At 43.8% G+C, this 23,906-nt stretch overlaps 1 protein-coding gene across 3 annotated transcripts in view; it reads right to left on the reverse strand.

Annotated features, from left to right (window-relative positions):
- Window positions 1-23,906, reverse strand: part of podxl (podocalyxin like) — a 91,858-nt gene that overhangs the window by 7,372 nt on the left and 60,580 nt on the right. For all 3 annotated transcript variants that reach the window (XM_062983319.1, XM_062983318.1, XM_062983320.1), the window contains 5 exons: window positions 20,949-21,434; window positions 19,078-19,454; window positions 17,427-17,498; window positions 3,704-3,863; window positions 70-125 (listed from right to left, as the gene is read on the reverse strand). In XM_062983319.1, the coding sequence (XP_062839389.1) occupies window positions 70-125; window positions 3,704-3,863; window positions 17,427-17,498; window positions 19,078-19,454; window positions 20,949-21,434 (1,151 nt within the window). The remainder of the gene's footprint in view (window positions 1-69; window positions 126-3,703; window positions 3,864-17,426; window positions 17,499-19,077; window positions 19,455-20,948; window positions 21,435-23,906) is intronic.

Below are 23,906 nucleotides of genomic sequence, written 5' to 3' on the forward strand. Positions count from 1 at the left end.
TGGAGGTCACCCACCGTGGGCTTAGGAATGGGGGATACATTGAGAATGGTTGCCCTCTTCCCAGCTTACCTTCTCCAGTTCTCCAAGGACCAGAGATTCTGATAATTCATCATCTACAGAGTGTGCTAATGGAGGAGGGAAGGAGAAGAGAAAAACAACAGTTTTATCCCAGATTTTTATAGTTTTTCAATGAATATCTCATAGAATCTCAACCAATTCAACATAGTTTGTGGCACCCACAAAAATTAAGTTTCTGGAGTATAACAACTACAGTAGAGTTGCACTTATCCAAGCTTCACTTTTCCAAGGTTCTGTATTATCCAAGGCAGTAGTCATTGTTTTTGTAGTAAATGTTGCAATGTTTTGGTGCTAAATTCATAAATACAGTAATTACATAACATTACTGTGTATTGAACCGCTTTTCCTGTCAATTTGTTGTAAAACATGATGTCTTGGTGCTTAATTTGTAAAATCATAATGTAATTTTATGTTTAATAGGCTTTTTTCTTAATCCCTCCTTATTATCCAAAATTTTCACTTATCCAAAATTCTGCCGGCCCGTTTATCTTGGATAAGTGAGACTCTACTGTACTTTCAAAGCAAGTACTGCACAATTAAACAGGAAATAACACTTTCAAACCAGGAACTGATCCCCCCCCCCCCCAGATTTTTGCTCCATAGTGTAATGGACCTCTTCTGAAGACATGATCAAGCCAAGACTTCAGGAGACAAGGCTTCAAATAAGTTCTCAGACATAAAAACCCACAGGTCGTACTCTTTCAGCATTAGAGGAAGGTGTTGGCAATCTTCTATCTATAGAAATCTTGCAAAAAAAAAACTGTAATAAGTTTATGTTGTGGGAGGCTTTCATGGCCAGAATCGCTGGCTTGCTGTGAGTTTTCTGAGCTGTACGGCCATGTTTCAGAAGCATTCTCTCCTGACGTTTTGCCCACATCTATGGCAGGCATCCTCAGAGGTTGTGAGGTGTGTTGGAAACTAGGCAAGTGGGGTTTATTTATCTGTGGAATGATGTCCAGGGTGGGAGAAAGAACTCTTGTCTGTTTGAGGCAATTGGCCAGCCTGATTAGCATTGAATAGCCTTGCAGCTTCAAAACCTGCTTCCTGCCTGAGGGAATCCTCTGTTGGGAGGTGTTAGCTGGCCCTGGTTGTTTCCTGTCTGGAATATCTGTGGAATAATGTTCAGGGTGGGAGAAAGAACTCTTGTCTGTTTGAGGCAAATGTGAATGCTGCAATTAGCAACCTCGATTAGCAATGAATGGCCTTGCAGTTTTCAATAAACAAAGAACACTCAGGAACCAGGAAACAATCAAGGCCAGCTAACACCTTCCAACAAAGGATTCACCCAGGCAGGAAGCAGCTAGGCTTTGAAGCTGCAAGACTTTTCAATGCTAATCAAGGTGGCCAGTTGCAACATTCACACTTGACTCTAACAGACAAGAGTTCTTTCTCCCACCCTGGACATTATTCCACACATATAGAAACCCCACTTGCCCGTTTCCAACAGACCTCACAGCCTCTGAGGATTCCTGCCATAGATGTGGGCGAAGCGTCAGGAGAGAATGCTTCTAGAACATGGCCATACAGCCTGGAAAACTCACAGCAACCCAGTGATTCTGGTCACGAAAGCATTCGACAACACATTGGTTCAGATTTTTGGAGAGAAATGTGTGCGAAACGTCAGGAGAGAATGCTTCTGGAACATGGCCATACAGCCTGGAAAACCCACAGCAACCCTATGATAAGTTTGTCACAGGGCAGTCATATGTCAGAAATAACTTGGAGAAAAATATCAACAGCAAGAGGACATGAGGGTGGAGGAGACAAAAACAATGCACATGAAAAGTCAAACCAGGCATGGGCAACCTTCAACCCTACTGTTAGGAATTGTGGGAGTTGAAGTCCAAAACACCTGGAGGGCTGAAGTTTGCCCATGCCTGCCCTATATTTTGAGAGACAGCAGTATATCCCAAACTGTGGCTGACCACAAGGGGGCAGCAGAGCACAGGAAGAAAAGCCTCCCCGAAAAAAATCTATTTGTCACCTGTTGCAAAAGAGGAAAAGAAAGGGTGATTCCACCTCTATTCATGTACAAACCTCTACTCAACCTGTTGCTCTGAGTCTCTTTTCAGAGAGTAATAGTGGGATATGAATATATATATATATATATATATATATATATATATATATATATAGTGCTTGCAAACCTAAACCTCTTTCTATGCTACTAATAGGACATAATCCTTTATTGCATCTGATGGCAGCAAAGCAGTTTAGTGGGAGAAAAACTAGCCACAAAGCCTTCCAACTCTCCTGGTTTGGCAGGGACAGTCCCAATAAATTATACTTATTTATATCCTGCTTTTATCTCTTCATCAAAGGCTTTCTTTCGTGTCAGGAGTGACTTGAGAAACTGCAAATAGCTTCTGGTGTGAGAGAATTGGCCCTCTGCAAGGACGTTGCCCAGGGGACGGCCGGATATTTGATGTTTTAAACTTCTCCCATGTCTCTGAGCTAGAGCTGACAGACAGGAGCTCATCACGCACCCTGGATTCGAACCACCGACCTTTTGGTCAGCAGTCCTACTGGCACAATGGTTTAACCCTTCGTGCCACTGGGTGCTCCATCAGATGCTTTAATAATGTCTCAATTTCTCTCCTCTGACACTTAAGCAGGAAATAACACTTTCAAACCACGAACATGATTATTTTTTTTGCCTTTGCGTTAGGTAGGTAAAGGTAAAGGTTTCTCCTGACGTTAAGTCTAGTCGTGTCTGACTCTGGGGGTTGGTGCTCATCTCCATTTCTAAGCCGAAGAGCCAGCGTTGTCCGTATACACCTCCAAGGTCATGTGGCCATTGGCATGACTGCATGGAGCACCGTTACCTTCCCACTGGAGCGGTACCTATTGATCTACTCACATTGGCATGTTTTCAAACTGCTAGGTTGGCAGAAGCTGGGGCTAACAGCAGAAGCTCACTCCACTCCCGGAATTTGAACCTGGGACCTTTCAGTCAGCAGCTCAGTGCTTTAACACACTGCGCCACCAGGGCTCCCAGAACAGAGGTAGGGCATTGTTTTCACACTTGACATGGCTGCTGTCAATGAAGGCCATTGATCTACTCACATTGGCATGTTTTCGAAGTGCTAGGTTGGCAGAAGCTGGGGCTAACAGCGGGTGCTCACTACGCTCCCCGAATTCGAACCTGCGACCTTTCCATCCACAAGTTCAGCAGCTCAGTGCTTTAACACGTTGTGCCACTGGGATCTTTGCATTATCGGAGCAAAAATAGTTTGCAGTCCCATATACAGTGTTCCCCCGCTACTTTGCAGACTCGCTGTTTTGTGGGGAAACGGGGGTGTATTTAAACATTATTTTAATTGTTATGCAGCCTTTCTCCCCCAGTCCGGAGCAAGGGCCCAGCCGGCGCTGGTAGGGAAGGGTTCACTAGCTCCCCGGGGCTTGCAAGGGGGAGAAAGGCCACATAACAATTAAAACAATGTATAAATATTAAAATTAAAATAGTGTCCCTACTTCGTGGATTTTCAGGTCCTGGAACGGAACCCCCGCGATAAGTGAAGGAACGCTATACTCTAACACGATTCCCAAGAAAAAGCAGCAAAGCACAGATTTGGAAGTTCTCAATGTAAACTCAAGAGCCCTCGACGTTGCCCAAGATACCTACTTGTGACAGACACGCGGAGGACGGCCAGTTTCTTGGGGTCATCGGAGACGGAGGCGAAGCTCCCCGTGCAATCATCTCGGCTCTTGTTGAAGTTGGACTTCACGGCCCGGCAGAGTTCGTGCAGGAGGGGCTCCTTCAGCGGGCTGCCTTCCAGGCTGCTCTGCAAGAGGGAAACACACTCATCCTGGTCAGGGCTCCTCTCATGACAACCTGCTTGTGTCTGGCTCACAATAAACCCACGAACCCCTTTTCTCAACATCAATGATAGCCTTCAAAGAGGCCAGGGAATGAAATGTCATGAGATGAGACATCTCCAGGTAAGTACAGAGCAGTTACGAACAAATAATTGTAGGTTATATACACATACCCGCAGAACCTCTAATTTGCAGTTTCACTTACCCAAATTTGGGGGGGAATTTGTGAGATCCTCCAAGGGATTTCTATAGTACGCTTCCCCCAGAGGTTATTAAAGAATTGCCCTGGAAGACCTCACAAGTGTCAGAGCATTTGCAGCACAGCGGTAGTTGGATGGAAGCAGTGGAACGCAGAACGAGGAGACACTCAGAGACGTTGGTAAAACTATTTACAAAGTTTTGCTCTATGCAGCAGTAATCAACACAAACAGACTTGCAGATGACAGATGAACACAGGACTGCTCTGTTCTCCAACAGAACTTGACTCGAACTCTAGGCAGACAGAACTCAACTAAACAGAACTGAACTGATGTAATCGTTATGCACAAACACTTGTGTCAGGATACTCCCTAGTTCCAGCCACACATCAAGGTCATCCTAGCTTCTTGGCAATTAACTCTTTCCACATTATGGTACATTCTGGATGATGCAATCAGTTGCAATACAAGCATGGCACAAACTGCATTTAAACACTATCAATACACAAATCCCACATTAACAACAAGTTCCTAGAGAAGATGGCTAGACTAGATGGACCTTGTGGTCTCTTCCAGTCCTGAGAATCTCTAGAATAGATCATCCAGCACAACTCTTCAGTATGCTGGAAATATTAGCAAATTTAATGGTGTTTGGTCACATCCATAGTTCCACTGAACTTCCAGCAAAGTATCCCTCATGCATACAGGAGTTTCATTGGATTCTCAATTGTCCAAAATCCTCTAATGAAAAAAGAGAGATGTAAGACTTGAGAGGGCAGTCATGAAGGATCTAGTTCAGGCATGGGCAAACGTTGGCTCTACTGACTGTTAGGAATTGTGGGAGTTGGAGTCCCTTGGAGGGATGTTGAAACATGGTAGGATTGGTGTGTGATGTATAGTTTTTTCCTTTCTCAATCATGCCCTCCCTATGCTGCTGTGCACCAGACTGTCTCAGAGGCAAGCTAGAAAAAAATCAACCCAAACATTGCAGAGTCTTTATTGGTTCTCAGCAGTTTTTATATCACAGCCTGACCTTATGCCTCTAACTGTTTAAGAAAACGCTTTCGTTCTGTTTTCATCCAAACTCATACTAGAGGGTTATAATCTTGACACATTGCTTTATCTGCAGCTACTCAGGATCCCCGATCCCCTATCTGTTAAAGGCATATACAGAGATATACCCATGACGGTAACAGATATCAGCAACAGATGTTCTGCAAGAAGCAAGAGAATCATGGCAAGAGAAAGAGCACGTGCTTGCTGCCTTCTTTTATACCCATTGCTCCTCATCAGCCAGGGACAAAAATGAATGATACAACCCTCAACATGCCTGTCACATTGTCATGACTCAACGTCTTCAGTATGTCCCTCAAATTCCACATTATCACCCACTTAACTCTATCAGTAGGTGTGCGACCACATGTCCATTAGAACTGCATTTTCCACCAGTTTTACACAATGAGGTTACACCCAATGCATTCCTATCTAACAGTGCATTATCGACCTAACAAAAGTTTTCCCATGCTTGATCTAGTCCCTCAAGTGCAAAAATATATCATTACATACCAATGTCAACTGAAGTCCTGCCATAGCATTTTCTATTTCTAGGTATGGTTGTGAAAGCTGGGTAGTGAAAATAGTTGTCAAGAAGGCAATCAGCACATCCGAAATGTGGTGCTCAGGAAGGATTCTGTGGATCCCATGGACTTTTAAAACACCAATGAATGCATCTAAGAAGAAACCAGGTCTAAAGCCAAAACGCTTACACTGAGGCTATCGTACTTTGGGCATAAACACACCACGAAACAACATGACTCAATGGAAAAGACAATAAGGCTCTACAAAGTGGAGAACAGTAAGGAAATAGGAAGACCCCTCTACAGGTGGATTTATTCAATCCAGTTGGAAGACCTAAGATAACCCAGTCATAGGATTGTCAGAAGTCAAAGCTGACTTGACAGACAGCAACTACAACTAATTATTTAAAAAGCATCCAAGAAGGGAAAACTCACATGTTTTCCTGGTATAGTTTCTGACGGTTTTATTTATTTATCGTGTCAGAAATGAATTGAGAATACAGTTATAATGTATAGAAAAACCACAAACAAAGTTCAAAACTTGGCCGGTCACCCCTCCCCGCAGCTGCGCATTGTCGCCAAAACACTGCGTTGAGGATGCAAGTGGCAGAGTTTTGTGGGGAAGGAGTTGTCAAGCTCATTCATCACTATGATAAGTGCCTAGATTTGAATGGCGACTATGTTGAGAAGTGACATTTGGGTGTGGCTTTCAACTGCATATGGTAAATGTTTTTTTCCTATACTTTGTTCATTTTTAATTCCAAAACGTAATCTACTTTCTGGATAACCCTCGTACATAACAAATAACTAGTGGAGCCTTGAAGAAGGTTGCTATTTCCAACATCTCCTAGGATCCTAGGCTGTAAAAGTTATTAAAGTCATGAGAAGGTTGAGAGTCTGGGGGAGAAAAACATTCCCCAAGTCGAATGTCTGACAAAGATTTACTTCCTAGGGCTATATTATTTTTTTTTTCCTATTTCCATCCACAGGCTGTTTGACCCAGTTGTTGGGGAGCAAAAGTCATAAAGAAACCTCTATTTAAAATTTGGAGCTCGATCGGTTTTGGACAACGTCCTCACCATGACATCCCTACCGCTCTTTATCGAGAGGCTGCAGCTTGGAGAATTACAGGAATAGCAACTCCCATGAGGATCCGTCACGGAGCAAGGGAGGGGCCGCTTCCTTGCTCCCCTCAATGTTCATAAAGGTCACGTTTCCAAAAAAAGAGACACGGGAGAGGGTGTGGGCTGGGATCACAATAAAGCCGGACTTTCCCTTTTTCTTTAGCGGCACATGAATGATAGCACTGGTTCAAGGACACAAGGAATGGACAAACTTGGGCCCTCCAGGTGTTTTGGACTCCAACTCCCACAATTCCTAACAGCCTACCGGCTGGGAGTTGAAGTCCAAAACACCTGGAGGGCCCAAATTTGCCCATGCCTGGTGTAGATCGAGGGAAGTCAATAGTCCCATTCTATCTGCTTTGGTCAGACCTTCTGGGCACCAAAAAATCAAGAAGGATATGGACAAGCTGCCTACACCCAAAGTTACGTTTCCAAGCTCCTTTGTCTCTCCTGGCACTTTCTGTCCCCGGGATGGAGGGGAGGGATGTCGGTGGCTCCAGATCTTGTCTAAATATTTTGCAGAAAGGCGCTGGGGAGGAGGAGGTGTCGAGGGAAGGGACAGGAAGCAGGAAGGAACAGACTCCCCAGGCTGTATTGTTAAGCCTGGGTTGTTCAAGGGAGGGTGGGCGGGGTGGCCAAAAGAAAGAAGCAAGAAAGGTCTCCATGAGAATAGAGCCGCTTCGGAGTAACCCTTCGGCCTCACAAAGATGTTCTTGTGCTCCTGTGTACCTTCAAGTCCCCTGTTGACTTATGGAAAACTTCATAGGCTGTTCTTAGTCAAGTATTGCTCAGTAATGGTTTTGCCAATTACTTCTCTTAAACTTAACCTAGAGCATATTGCAAGTCTAGAATACCATTATTAACCAAAGCTGATCTTGCTTAGCTTCCAAGACAAGAGCTTACATTCCCTTCTAAAAGAAAAATTGGGAGGGAAAACACCTTGATTATACAAGGGTTGAATGAAAAGTAATGCCTCCACCTTCGTAACTCCTCAACAGATGGCAGTACAGTGTTCCCTCACTTATCGCTGGGGTTAGGTTCCAGGACCACCTGCAATAAGTGAAAATCTGCAAAGTAGGGACACTATATTTATTTTAATATTTATACATTATTTTAGTAGTTATAAACTATTTTAAGTCTTTGTCAACAAATCGTGTGTTGATAAATTGCCTCCTTCTCCTCCTGTTGCCGCTTGGGCTCCTTTTCTCTCCCTTTGGCTTCTCCTTCCTCCCTTCCTTAGGCGGTAAATTGTAATTTTTTATGATTTATAATAGTCTTTTAGAGTTTATTGAAAAACTGCAAAACAGCGAATCCGTGAAAAGTGAACCGCGATGTAGTGCTGGAACACTGTACTGGTATGTGGCAGGTAGATTCTCCTCTACAGTTCCATTTGGTGGAAAGCCTTAGCATTGAACGGTTGTGTTGTTAACATGTGAAGTATAGAACCCTGTGCAGACGGTTGGTCAATGCGACGTAAGCAACGTGCAGTTATTGAATTCTTGACAGCAGAAGGTGTCACCCCAAAGGAGATTCATCAGAGAATGCAAGCTGTTTATAGTGATTGTGTTGATGCGAGTCCTGTGCGTCGTTGGGCGAGTAAGTTTAAAGATGTTGAGGTGGGAACATCTGACTTGCATGACAAAGAGTTGTATGTCCTATGACAGAAACCACCAAGTTTCACAAGCAGAAGATTGACAGATTGATTCAGGACGATTGCCATATCACTCAGAGAGAAATTTCTTTCAAATGATTTTTTATTGTGATTTACAACAAACAAACAAACATATATTAACACTAAAACAATACAACAATAACTGTGTGGGGAACGGGGGGGGGGGGGAAGGGGGTGGAGGGGGGTAGGGAAGGGAGGGGGTGGGTGGGTGAGTTGACTTCCATTTTTGGTTCTTCTTAAATCTTTAAATCAATCTTTACTTGTTTGTATTTTATTCTTTAAATAGTCCTCAAAGTTGGTCCAGTCAGTAGCTTTCAATGTCGTTCCATTCGTTCTTTTGATCAGAAAGGATAGTTGATCCATATTTTTGATTTCCAATATTTTATCTAACCATAATTCTTTTGTTGGTGTTTGTGTAGATTTCCAGAATCTTGTGATCACGAGTCTTGCTGCGGTAATAAAGAAAGTAAAAAGTTTGTCTGTATTGGGATCAATCTTATCTTTGGGGTCATATAAACCTAACAGGAGCAGTTCTGGTTTTTTAACAAATTTAGTCTTTAAAATTACATTACTCTCCTCCAGGATATTAGTCCAAAATCTTTCTAATTTTCTACATTTCCACCACATGTGGAAGTAGGAACCTGTTTGGGTTTTACACCTCCAGCATTTGTTATTTGTATTTTTATACATTAGACCAACCTTTTTTGGTGTTAAATACCACCTATGTATGAGTTTGAGCCAATTCTCTTTCAGGTCTACGGCATATGTATATTTGATTTTTTTATTCCAAATTGATTCCCATTCATGCATCTGAATAGGTCTTTCTATGTTTCTTGCCCATAGTATCATTGCATTTGTTACTGTCGCCGTCTCAGTATCCCATGACAGTAGATTATTGTACATTATAGTTATATTTTTCTTGTCAATAAGGATAAATTTATCCCAGAATCCCTGTTCTTGCTCAAAACCCACCAGTTTATCTCTTTTGTAAGCCTCTTTAATTTGGAAATACTGATACCAGGACACGTTTTTGTTTATCGCTTGTATTGTTGTTAGTTCCTTCAATTTTGGCGGGGTTTTTTTATCATTTGCTACAATTAACAGTTCTCTATATGTCGGCCAATTCCTCCAACCCAAAAATCTTCTGTGGTCGGCTTCTATTGGAGATAGCTATACTCAGAGAGAAATTTCAAGCATAATTGGTATTTCACAAGAACGTGTGGGTCACATTATTGCTTTGCTTGGCTATCGGAAGATCTTTACTCGATGGGTCCTGTGAGACACTGGTTGCGGAAACAGAGTGTCGACTTCTTCCGTGACGGCTTCAGAAAACTTGTTCATTGTTGGCAGAAATGTATCCAATTGTCTGGTGATTATGTGGAAAAGTGAATAGTGTGGTGTCGGAGGCTTTCTTACCATACATCAAGGGAACCACTGACCACATAGGCAAACTGAGGAAGAAGCACAACCTACAAACTATCTACAGACCCAAAAAGAAAATCCAACAAATGCTACGGTCAGCGAAGGACAAGAGGGATCCTCTCTCTTCTGCAGGAGTCTACCAGATACCATGCAGCTGTGGACAAGTCTACATAGGGACCACCAAACGCAGCATTGTCCAAACAAGAGTCAAAGAACATGAAAGGCACGGCAGACTAATTCAACCAGAGAAATCAGCCATAGCAGAGCATTTGATGAACCAGCCTGGACACAGGATATTATTTGAGAACACAGAAATGCTTGACCACTCCAACAACTATCATGTCAGACTACACAGAGAAGGCATTGAAATCCACAAGCATGTGGACAACTTCAACAGAAAGGAAGAAACCATGAAAATGAACAAAATCTGGCTACCAGTATTAAAAAACTCAAAAATCAGAACAGTAGATGGGAAGCAACACTCTGAGGGCAGAGGAGCCCCAAGGATGGCTAATGACTCTGAACAAAGGATGCCCCCCAGGCAAGAGACAAACCTTTCCAATGCTGGGTTGTTGTATGTCTTTCGGGCTGTATGGCCATGTTCCAGAAGTATTCTCTCCTGACGTTTCGCCCACATCTATGGCAGGCATCCTCAGAGGTTGTGAGGTATGGAGAAACTAAGCAAGGAATGTTTATATATATATCTTTGGGAAGTCCAGGGTGAGGGAAGAACTCTTGTCAGTTGGAGGCCAGCGTAAATGTTCCAGTTAATCACCCTAATTTGCATTGAATAGCTACATCTACTAGCTACAACATACAACAACCTAAAGTGAATAGTGGTAGTTAAAGAGCACATTCTAAGGAATATTTCTGCACTTGATTTATTAAAATATTCCCATCCAAACCCAAGTCACGAAGGTGGAGGCATTACTTTTCATTCAACCCTCATATACACTCCACTTGCCTCACCTCCAACAGAACCTCTGAAGATAGGCCCGGGCTGTGGCACAGGCAGGAGAGCAAGCCAGTGCAATTAACTGCAATGAATCACTCTGACCAGGAGGTCATGAGTTCGAGGCCCGCTCGGAGCCTATGTTTGTTTGTCTTTGTTCTATGTTAAAGGCATTGAATGTTTGCCTATATGTGTAATGTGATCCGCCCTGAGTCCCCTTCGGGGTGAGAAGGGCGGAATATAAATACCGTAAATAAATAAATAAATAAATAAATAACAGCCACAGATGCAGGTGAAACGATAGGAGAGAATGCTGCTGGAAAAATGGCCATGCAGCCCCAAAACCTCACAGCAAAAGAATGTACTGTTCTTGAAAACAACCCAGCAAAGGCCACCCTGGTAATACAGCGTGCCTATTTTGCATTTTTAATACATAAAACTTGTTTTGGAAATCTGAATATAGGTCTGGAGGGAAATTAAGTTCCAGGAAGGGTCATTTTAAGTACACGCTGGGGACACAGATGAGGGACAGTCGTAAAGGCAGTGCTTTCCAGCCGGGAGTAGCAATGCCGAGTCCGTTCCTGGTCTGACTGGACGAGGCCCATTTCCCTTCGTATTTCTTCCCGCCACCACCACTTTGCACCCTTGTAAGCCTTTGAAGTGCTTCGCATTCTTTGGCGAGACTTAACAGGCTCTGACAATCTGAGCTAATCTCCTTCCCACACTGGCAGGAACCTAAAACTAACATCCCACCCCAAAATGAGGTAATGGCACTTGAATCAACAAAAGGGAGTACGAGACAGATGTAACATAGGCATGGGCAAACTTGGGCCCTCCAGGTGTTTTGGACTTCAACTCCCACCATTCCTAACAGCCGGTAGGCTGTTAGGAATGGTGGGAGTTGAAGTCCAAAACACCTGGAGGGCCCAAGTTTGCCCATGCCTGGTGTAACATTTGCAACATTTGTAAGTAATCGCCTTGCTGGTTTCCAAGAAGCAGCTGCGTGCAAAACAGCAGGGAAAGCAAAGGAGGTCAAGGAAAGGGAAGGCACGGACGAGGCAGCTCTGAAATGATGAATTATATATTTGCAACAGGTGTTGGGAAAGTCATTGGAGATGCTCTCCGGGTGATGCTATCGCACAGCGGGAACATGAAAGGAAGCAGAAATCGTTCATTCAGTCACCGAGGGGTGCCTCTTCTTTTTTGCCAGGGAACCGGGATACAATGACACCATACAATTACATTTCCAGGAGGTTTAGGGACACAAGATTGTTGCCAAAGTGGAGACATCACGAATAAAAACACCTCCTTGAAATGAGAGGACATTCTTTAGAAATCTCTAGATATTTGTCACGTCAAGAAAATTGGGAATACAGCTATAATGTAGAAAGAACCCACAAACAAAGTTAAAAATTTGGCTAGATTTTCTTTGACCAGAAGTTTGCCACTTGGAGTGTATCTGGTATTGCTATATGAAGTTCCTCCATTGTGCATGTGGCCGGGCTCAGGTTGCATTGTAGTAAGTGGCCTGTGGTTTGCTCTTGTTGTGGACTCCACTTTGTAGCCCCATTTCTTAAGGTCTCTGCACCTCGTGGTGCCAGAGCGTGGTCTTTTCAGCACCTTCCAAGTCGTCCAGTTTTCTGTGTGCCCAGGAGTCTCTCATTCAGCTTCAGTCATTGATTGAGGTTCCCGGTTTTAGCCTGCCACTTTTGGACTTTTGCTTGCTGAAGTGCTCCTGTGAGTATCTCTGTAGATCAGTGGTTCTCATCCGGTCTCAGCCACTCATTGAGGTTCCGGGTTTTAGTCTGCCACTTTTGGACTCTTGCTTGCTGAAGTGCTCCTGTGAGTATCTCTGCAGATCAGTGGTTCTCATCCGGTCTCAGCCACTGATTGAGGTTCCGGGTTTTAGTCTGCCACTTTTGGACTCTTGCTTGCTGAAGTGCTCCTGTGAGTATCTTTGTAGATCAGTGGTTCTCATCCAATCTCAGCCACTGATTGAGGTTCTGGGTTTTAGCCTGCCACTTTTGGACTCTTGCTTGCTGAAGTGCTCCTGTGAGTATCTCTGTAGATCAGTGGTTCTCATCCAGTCTCAGCCACTGATTGAGGTTCTGGGTTTTAGCCTGCCACTTTTGGACTCTTGCTTGCTGAAGTGCTCCTGTGAGTATCTCTGTAGATCAGTGGTTCTCATCCGGTCTCAGCCACTGATTGAGGTTCTGGGTTTTAGCCTGCCACTTTTGGACTCTTGTTTGCTGAAGTGTTCCTGAGAGTATCTCTGTAGATCGGTGGTTCTCAACCAGATGTTTCTGGCCTTCAACTCCTAGAAATCCCAACAGATGGTAAACTGGCTGGGATTTCTGGGAGTTGTAGGCCAAAAACATCTGGGGACCCCAGGTTGAGAACCACTGCTGTAGATCTTAGGAAGCTGTTTCTTGATTTAAGGCATTAGCATGCTGGCTGATATTGGAACAGAGGATGGGCTGGAGATGTCAATGCCTTGGTCCTTTCATTATTGACTGCTACTTCCTGGCGGATGTCAAGTGATGCAATACCAGTTAAGCAGTATAATTTCTCCAGCGGTATATGGTGTAGGGTTAGGGTTAGGGTTGATAATGTCTCATTAAGAGCCACATCCACTGTTTTATTCCATACTGGGCATGGGTATTCAGCAGTGAAGTAGCAAAGCACAAGGGCAGATGTCTTCACTGTGTCTAGTTGTGATCCCCAGGTTGATATCTTATGATATTATTTCTAGCACTCACTTTTTGCTTGACAGTCAAGCAGTTCTTCTTGTAAGTCACAGGATGGTCCAGAGTGACTCCCAGGTATTTTGGGAATGCGCCAGTGGGATTCCTTCTCTAAATGAGTCACTATGATCAACTACCAGTGGAAGTTGACTACAGGTTGCACGGGAGGACCTAGAGATATCTAAAAGAGACTATATGAATCAAATCTGCCTACAACCAAACCTGTTAAATGTAAACCTGCAAATGTGATGGACCAACCATATTGGACCACAAGAAGATCCAACCAGTCCAAACTCCATGAGATAATGCCCAATGGCTGCTCACTGGAGGGAAGGATATTAGAGGCAAAGATGAAGTTCTTTGGCCACATCATGAGAAGACAGGAAAGCTTGGAGAAGAGAATGATGCTGGGGATATTGGAAGGAAAAGGGAAGAGGGGCCGACCAAGAGCAAGAGCGGGGCCGACCAAGAGCGCTGGGCTGTGGTGCAGGCTGGTTAGCAGCCAGCTGCAACAAATCATTCTGACCAAGAGGTCATGAGTTCGAGGCCAGCCCGTGCCTGCGTCTTGTCTCTATCTTTGTTCTATGTTATGGCATTGAATGTTTGCCTTTTTGTGTGCAATGTGATCCGGGGACTCAGGGCGGAATATAAATGCTGCAAATAAATAAACAAATAAATAAGATGGATGAATGGTATCCTTGAAGTGACTGGCTTGACCTTGAAGGAACTGGGGGTAGCGAAGGCCAACATGGACTGGTCCATGAGGTCACAAAGAGTTGGAAGCAAGTGAATAAATAAACAACAACAACAACCATATCGCACTTTGATACCATGTTTGCTGGTATCAAACACTGTGTTTCACTGTGTTTCTTAATATCTAATTGCATATGTTTCTATGCTATTCTGATGCTTGTAAATTTTATGTTGCTGGTCATCGACCGTAATAAATAAATAAATGTTTGCGATCATATGTCCATCTGAAGGAATTGTAGGATTTATATTGTCAGAAAGTATTCAGATTTATCTGCCAGGTATCTTTGGAGCCTCAACAAAGTACAAATTCCAGAACTCCTTAGGATGCAGCCATGAAAGCTGGTTGCATCAAAGTGCTATAATGCTGCACTGTGAAAGAGACCAGGATAATGTCCTTTTCCCTCCTTTATCATCGACTATACACCTGCATAGATAGAGAAGACCTTCATCTGGAATGGGATGCTTTCAGTCTTCATTGTTTGTTGTGAAACACATACAAAAAAGAGTCATATGTCTTGTGATATCCACTCCCTGAGGCAGAGCTGGGAACTGGAACCGAATTATTATTATGGTTGTATAGATAATGATGAGAACTAGTAAAAACAAGGGGGCATGAAACATCTCTATGTGTTGCATTAGTATCCGTTTTAGAAAAACAATTACTATGTTATCATTAGCATTTCAGATTGGAACTATAACCCTATGGAAATAAAAGCTGCAGATGTCCCGGCTTGGCTGCCAGAATGATATCGCAGCTGCTGTAGCTGTAAACACTAGGAAGGAGAACCGAAAGAAGCCGGGCATATTTACACACTCAGGATTAAGCTTAGTGGGGGATGCAGCTCAAAACGTGGAATGCCGTTGGGAACAAGTAATGAGATAACATTAGCTCTATTGCATTTTAAAGCAGTAACATGTTTCAGCCTGAGAGTCCTTTATCCAGAATTTGAAAATCCCTAAATACTTGGAAATCCAAAACTGCCCACATGAGTGACTGAAATAACAATAACTTTGGCTTTCTAGTGGTTCAAAGGATACAAACTTAGATGCGCAAAATTATTTAAAAATATCGTATACAACTTCCTTTAGAGGTGATGTGTACAAGGTGTATTGAGACCCCGGTGGTGCAGCAGGTTAAACCACTGAGCTGCTAAACTTGCTGACTAAAAGGTTGTAGGTTCGAATCCAGTGAGCAGGGTGAGCTCCACTGTTAGCTCTAGCTTCTGCTAAGTTAGCAGTTCAAAATATGACAATGTGAGTAGATGAATAGGTACTGCTCTGGTGGGAAGGTAACGGCACTCCATGCAGTCATGCCGGCCACATGACCTTGGAGGTGTCTATGGACAACGCTGGCTCTTTGGCTTACAAATGGAGATGAGCACCAACCCCCAGAGTCAGATAGAACTGGACTTAACGTCAGGGGAAACCTTTACCTTACAAGATGTATATGGAAGGTAAATAATTTCATATTTATTCTTAGGTCCCATTTCCAAGATATTTCATCATGTATGTCTGTGCAAACACAAGTATGCTGAAATCCAAAGGAAATCTGAAATCCAAAACCTTGCTGGTCCAAACTAAGGCCACTTCTACACTGCTATATAATCAGATAACCTGGATTATATAGCAGTGTACAAGGGGCCTTAGTTTGGATCAGCAAGGTTTTGACAGACAATCCACATTATCTGCTTTGAACTGGATTATCTGAGTCTACACTACCATATAATCCAGTACAAATCATCTGGATTTTATAGGGTAGTGTAAAAGGGGCCATAGTTCTCTTTATGCAAAACTTACGATACATCTCCCGATTTATGTTCTCCATATTACAGACAACCTACATATAGGAAACAATCAGGGCCATCTAACACCTCCCAACAAAGGATTCTCTCCAGGCAGGAAGCAGCCAGGCTTTGAAGCTGAAAGGCTATTCAATGCAAATCAAGGTGGTCAATTGCAATGTTCACACTTGTCTCAAACAGACAAGAGTTCTTTCTCCCACCCTGGGCGTTATTCCACAGATACATAACCTCCACTTGCCTAGTTTCCAACAGACCTCACAACCTCTGAGGATGCCTACCACAGACATGGGCAAAACGTCAGGAGAGAATGCTTCTGGAACATGGCCATACAGCCCGGAAAGTTCACAGCAACACAGTGATTCCATGAAAGCCTTCAACAACAGAAACCTACATATAATTGACAACCTTGTTTCTTCAGGAAGTTAACAACAACAATAACAACAAGAACACACACACACAGGGCTACTTGCACCACAGTTGAGCCTGTTTACCTTCCAAGCCCTAGACTGGAACACTGTTGCTGATAATACCAATTTTCCAAGCTTTATAATGCATGCCTTCAAAGTTGACTGCCTAATAATTGTCCCACACTCTATTTTTACTTGAATCGTAATACATCCTCTAATTTATTGGGCATTGCTCCAAGCACTTTACAGGGTGATGATTTATGCAGAGCAAACACATGAAATGATAAAAAAAAAATCCCAGCTGGACCAGTTTTGAGGGGATGCCAAGAATTCAGAGCTTCCAAGCCACACGTTGTAAGTCGAAATTGAAACCCGAAAATAGCAGCTCAAGAGATGAATGCGTAGGATTCCATTAACAAATTGGATCGTGTTGCCATTTAGACTTAAACGACTTGCCCACTTCAGAAAATAATTGTCTCTGTGATGACTACACATATTTGTCATGGATGGCTGCTACTTGGGCCCCTTCTACACTGCCATATAATCCAGATTAAGCGGCTGAGGGGGAAAAGGAAAGGGCCTGAGGCTGTTAGGAATGGTGGGAGTTGGAGTCCAAAACACCTGGAAGACCAAAGTTTGCCCATGCCTGCTAAAGACGACTTCTTGTGACCTTGTGTCTCCTTCTGGCTGTTTATTTTTCCAAACTGCTTTAAACTCTCTGATGCAATAATCGAAGAACCTGGTAAGAATGATTTACATGGAAACATCATTCTAGGTAGGCAGCTTCCGCTGACATTTATTCTCATGATTGCCATGATGGGATCTTGTGAAGACAAGTATTTTTTTATGAAAAGAGAAGGTCCACCAAGATGTACTTACGCATGGTGTGGAATCATTGAAGGTCAGAATAATTCCTGGGTATTCAGATGGAATCGCCTTCTCACAAACAACCTGGAGACGGAACAAAAAACCCCGAAATAGAAAATCTTAGAATTGGAAGAAGCCACGAGGTTCATCTAGTCCAAGTATCTGTCATGCAAAAAGTATATACCAAAACACCTTTATAAAGTGTCTATCTAACCCAGGCATGGGCAAACTTTGGCCCTCCAGATGTTTTGGACTTCAACTCCCACCATTCCTAACAGCTGGTAGGCTGTTAGGAATGGTGGGAGTTGAAGTCCAAAACGTCTGGAGGGCCAAGGTTTGCCCATGCCTGCACTAAAGTCTTCTGAAACACAGTTTGGAAAGTTGTGCTTCAGATATTTAAAATGAGGCACCTGGGTTCTGCCTTGGGTCTGTTGTTCAACCTTTCTATAAAAGACTTGGATGATGGATTGGAAGGCACATCAAATTTGCGAATGACACCAAATTAGGAGGGGTAACTAATATCCCCAGAGACAGGTTCATGATTCAAGACAATCTTGACATCTACATTGAGCCATGGTGTCAAACAGTATTGATTCACAACTGTGGCCCAATGCAATTACATAGGAGCCATGGTGGTGGCACAATGGGTTAAACCCTTGTGCCGGCTGAACTGAAGGTTGGGTTCGAATCTATGAGACAGGATGAACTCCTGTCTGTCATCTCTAGCTTGTGGGGACATGAGAGAAGCCTCCCATCAGGATGGTAACACATCTGGGTGTCCTCTGGGCAACGTCTCTGTTGACGGCCAGTTCTCTCTTACCAAAAGCGACTTGCAGTATGTTCTCAAGTCGCTTCTGACACAATAAAAAAATGTGATGACATTATAATACTCATTCACGAAGAGAAGGTCTTTCAAGCAGACTGTATCCAAGCCGTATAGGGTTTTAGAGATCACAAGCAGCGCTTTGGCCACTCTTTTGTTCTCTCATATTTATTCTGCACATTTTATTTATTTATTTATTTATTTATTTACAGCATTTATATTCTGCCCTTCTCACCCCGAAGGGGACTCAGGGCAGATCACATTACACATATAGGCAAACATTCAATGCCTTTTAACATAGAACAAAGACAAACAAACATAGGCTCCGAGCGGGCCTCGAACTCATGACCTCCTGGTCCGAGTGATTCATTGCAGTGATTCATTGCAGCTACTCTCCAGCCTGCGCCACAGCCCGAGCCTGTTTTCTATCTTCTGTTTTCTACCATAAACTCATATAATAGCACTGCCTACATTGCAATCTGCTCTGCTATGGATAACAAATATTGCTCCACTTGGATAGTACCTTCATAGTTCAATCCCAAATAGATGCAATGCTTGGAAACGGCTGTTTTTTAAATGTGTGGATGTTGGTGCACAGCCAAGAGGAAGGCACGTGAAGCCAACCCTGACTGGGACCACCTTCCACCTGGAAACAGATGCTCTCACTGTGGAAGAACATGCAGGTCAAGAATAAGGCTCTATAGTCACCTACGTATCCAAGACACTACACTTGGAAGGCCATCATACATGGTCAACGAGGGATCACCTAAGTAAGTAAGATACAATGCCTCATTGACATTGGAGCCAACATTTCCAACCCCATTGAGTCGTAATGTTTACCTTTGTTTGGGCTTGAAACGGAGCCTGAATAGTCCCGCTGGCAGGAGGTGGAGAATGGTGCTCTGGAGACAGTGTTGGTGCACGAGTGGTTGCGGCAGCCGTATGGGTTGAATCTGGCGTGGGCGGTGGTGCTCCCAACGGAACCAATGTAGTTGCACTGTCTTTCTTTCCTTCGTGTTTTGTTGCTGTTGTTGTTGGCACTGATCCCTTGGGTGATAGAGGCCCTGGCTTTGCGGTGGTTGTCACAACGGACACCGTAGTGGGGCCAGTCGTTTTCTCCTTTGTAGTAGCGGCACTTCCCGGAGGCACAACACTGCTACCATGTCCCGGAGCTGTAGTAGGCCTGTGACTTGCAGTTGCACCAGGGCTAGTTGGCACTTTCATGAAGAGGAAAGTTTGAAAGAGAAAAATTACAGCATGGCAATATTTAAAATGCTATCACTTCTGCATCAACATAACAGTAAGACCCCAATAACAGTGAAACCCGTATTTGCGGTTTCATTGACCCGAGCCCAGAGGATAAATGGTCTCTCTAGAAATTTGCTATATGGTATATTTTCCCCAGAAGTGACCACACATCTGCCTTGTGGGGCCTAAAAATTTCTAGAAAGGATATCAATCTAGGAATCTCTAGGTTCTCTAATACAACCTTATGATATCTTGGGAATGGAAGTGCGGCAATTCAACTGTGTTCGATTTTGCATTAACACAGTCTAGTGGGGACCATTATCACCCATGGATAAGAGGATCCTACTGCGAGGTTGTTGTGTGTTTTCGGGCTGTATGGCCATGTTCCAGAAGTATTCCCTCCTGATGTTTTGCCCACATCTATAACAGGCATCCTCAGAGGTTGTGAGGTATATGGGAAAACTAAGCAAGGAAGGATTCCGATGCTGAGGTAAACGGTTTTAACTGCCACTTTCATCTCGGAGAGGGAGGAGAGCGCTGACTGAAAACGGTCAGGGAGGAAATGGCTGCCATACTCTCTGAAGCCTAGTTATTTATAAGGCAAATGAGGCATATTTAAAGAGACTATTTATTCCTATGTTCTCTGTGTGAATTCAGAAAGACTGTTATATATTTTGTTGCCCTGTTTGAACTTTTGAACTAAAGTAAAGATACTGTTACTTGTTGCACATGCCTGAGTGACATTTTATTATACTGCAGGGTTTATCTTGATTCAGAAACTGTGGTAAAGCTTCTATTTATCTATTTACTAGCTGTGCCCGGCCACGCATTGCTGTGGCTTATGGGAATGCTTTGTTGGCCAGGTGGAATAGCAGTGAATAGCCTTGTAGCCTCAAAAGCCTGAACCCTGTCTGTACCTTGGCGCTATTGTGGCCGAGGTTGCTAGGAGATGAAGTGGGCGGGGCCTAAAGGGGGCAGGGCCTACCCTTCTGACCAGCAACCAGGGTTGGAAACGGCTCTTCCTCATTCCTAATTTGGACTTTATTTTCCAGGTTTTTTTGTTTGAAAGACATAGATTGGATGACTATGTCTTTTGTGGCCAAATTTGGTGTGATTTGGTTCAGTGGTTTTGTTGTTTACTCAGTCCTACAAATGTACATTACATTTTATATATATTTCTACAACTGTCATCACCAAGTATCAGGTGTCAAAACCACAAATGTGGAGGGAGGACTGTACTTTAAATAGTAACAACAATTGTGACACATGGGCATTGATGTCCCTCCCCGAATCCAAAATGTTACAGTCCACCCTGCTCCATATTCTGCTACACCCGAGTCAATGAATAAGTTTGCTTCCCTTTGTTCCCTGGGCAATAAAGTATAAGCTCCATCAAGAATACATGGGAAGAAATGCCAACAGAGTTTCTCAGCATGTTCAATTTTGACTCAGTGGGGAAGTACCTTTGGCGACAATAGGAGATAATGTGCTCTTCGATGGCGAGGACAGAGGGGGTCTCGTCGTCGTTGTCCCTTTGCTAGATGAATCACTGCTTGGCAGAACGGATGGACTTGCTCCTTTTGGGCCAGTGGGAGATGAAGTTGGTGGGGCTGCGGGAGGTTTAGAAGCAGTTGTGACACTCATCACCCCAGTAGTTTTGCTCGACACAGATGCAGAAAGTGGGTTGATAGAGGACGGTGCTGATGCAGCGGGTGCTCTTGTGGAAGCAACCAAAGTGGTTTTCAGTGTCTCTTTTGTGGTTGCAGCAGGGACACTCTTAGCTGTCGTCATACTGGCCGTCGTGGCGAGAAGAGTTTTTGAAGTTGTTGGTTTGAGTGTCGAAGAAGCAGGGATTCCAGAAGGTGCAATGCTGGGCTTGACTGTGGTTGCTGCTGCTGCTGCTACAGACCCACTTGGTGTAGTTCCAGTTGAAGGAGTGGAGGCATCTCCTGAAAAGATGCAAAGTTTCAATAAGGAGAAATTTATGGTGCTACGCTTAGGCAGAAAAAAATGAAATGGCCAACACCTGGATTGAAAACAATAAGTGTGAAAAGGGTCTAGGGCAATGATGGGCAATCTTTTGCACTTGGTGTGTCAAAATTCACCAAAAAACCTAGCATGACTTGGGTGGTGTGTCATTTCAAGAAAAAAAAAACATAATTTCACAATATATATAGTTTAAATAATATAATTGTAACTATATATATTGTGAAATTATGTTTTTTTTTTCTTCCATACTTTGCCACAGCAACGCGTGGCCGGGCACAGCTAGTCTATATATATAAAAGGGTAATGAAATTTTGGCCTAGGACAAAACAACAAAACTACACATCCCAGAAACATTAAATGTGTTTCTGGGATGTCCCCTCGGGGAGATAGAACGGAATATAAATAAACTATAGTAAGGTAAAGGTTTCCCCTGACGTTAAATCCAGTCGTGACTGACTCTGGGGGTTGTTGCTCATCTCCATTTCTAAGCCAAAGAGCCAGCGTTGTCCATAGATATCTCCAGGTCATGTGGCTGGCATGACTGCATGGAGTGCTGTTACTTTCCCGCTGGAGCAGTACCTATTGATCTACTCACATTTGCATGTTTTCGAACTGCTAGGTTGGCAGGAAAATAAACTATATTATTTTTATTTTTATTATTATTATTGACACAACAACATAGTATGACACAGCGAACAAGATAGATATGCTGGATTATTATTACTCCTCCTCCTCCTCCTCTTCCTCCTCCCCGGATCTGTGCATTTATCTATTGCAGGTCATTCAAACTAATCCGGGGAGAGCGTGGATGAGCTCCCCCTGTCAGCTCCAGCTCCATGCGGGGACATGAGAGAAGCCTCCCACAAGGATGGTAAAACATCAAAACATTTGGGCATCTCCTGGGCAACGTCCTTGCAGGCGACCAATTTTCTCACACCAGAAGCGACTTGCAGTTTCTCAAGTGGCTCCTGACACGAAAAAAAAATTCAAACGAATACAGATCAAGAATATATATATATTTTAAGTGGTCCCTTCCCATCCTCCTCCACCTTCGCCCACTCATTTTGGGGTCCCTGCTGTTGGGAGTTTATTCCTTGTCCAGGAATGTTTCCTTTCTGGGGAAGGACTTCCTCTCGCTCCAACCACCTTGGTGACACAGCTTAAGACAGGCTCAGAATCTATTAATAGGGGGAAAGGGAAATGCAAAAGAATAACTTCAGGAAATACCGGGGGACACACCCCGGCCACTCGACACAGGCAGGCATGTCCCTGGCAAAGAGCCACAGCCCGGCTCCCAAAGCGGACCGAGAAAAGCCGGACGGCGGCACCAACACGAACGAGCCGGAGGAACTAAAGTCTGAGAGTATTGCAAATGCAGATCAACTTGTGCCAAACCAGGCATGGGCAAACTTTGGCTCTCCGGGTGTTTTGGACTCCAACTCCCACCATTCCTAACAGCCTCAGGCCCTTTCCTTTCCCCTTAAGGCTGTTAGGAATGGTGGGAGTTGGAGTCCAAAACACCCGGAGAGCCAAAGTTTGCCCATGCCTGTGTTAAACCCTCTGAATTTCTGGAACATGGCCATACAGCCCGGAAAACTCACAGCAACACAGTGATTCCGGCAATTAATGTCAGAGCGATTTTGCTAGGCACACGCGCAGCAGAAGTCACTGACAAGAAAACACTAGATAAATGATGACGCTGGAGTCTTCAGCTCTCTATCAAAAGTTTACTCACGAATGGAATTCCACAAGACAATACACAGCTCTCACGTAGGCACACACGGGAAGGAATCCAGAGAAGAGGAAAAAAAGATAGGAAGCAGAGGGCAATTTATCCCAGACTCTGCTGTCTGATGCAATCCAAGTTTGCAGGCACTTAACCCTTTACACACTGGCATAGTAAACTGTACACAGTGCATGATGCAATCTCCAGCACATATTGCACCACCATGACTCAATTACATTTAAACAATTCTATATACAATCATTCCTACTTTAACAATTAAAACAAACAGCCACCTAACCCCACAACCAATTGCCATCAAGCCATCAGAAGATGTGCCATTCACCCAGCCGCAAAAGGGACAACCAGACGAAAATGCGTATCCTTTTGTGGCACGGTGATGGAAAGCCGGGCGATCTTCCAATCTCTCCCGTCCTGCAAAGAACACTCTTCTGCTCTTATCACCTCCGTTCAGACAGGACTCAAAGGATAATGGCTCACAATGAGCCTCACTTTATGATATTTGGAAGCGGCGCGGTTAAGGGTATATAGTTTGACGGATGCTGGCAGCTTGATAATCTGTGTCGGGATGGGATTGATGCCCACCAAGGGAATAAATGACCATGAAAAGCAGCACATTGGTAGCCCTGGAAACTAAGAGCCCATTAACCAGGCTTGCAGCATGGAGTTGCTCAAGTTGCTCCTGATA

Source organism: Anolis carolinensis, chromosome 5 (genome assembly GCF_035594765.1).
Source record: "Anolis carolinensis isolate JA03-04 chromosome 5, rAnoCar3.1.pri, whole genome shotgun sequence".
Taxonomy (NCBI): Eukaryota; Metazoa; Chordata; class Lepidosauria; order Squamata; family Dactyloidae; genus Anolis; species Anolis carolinensis.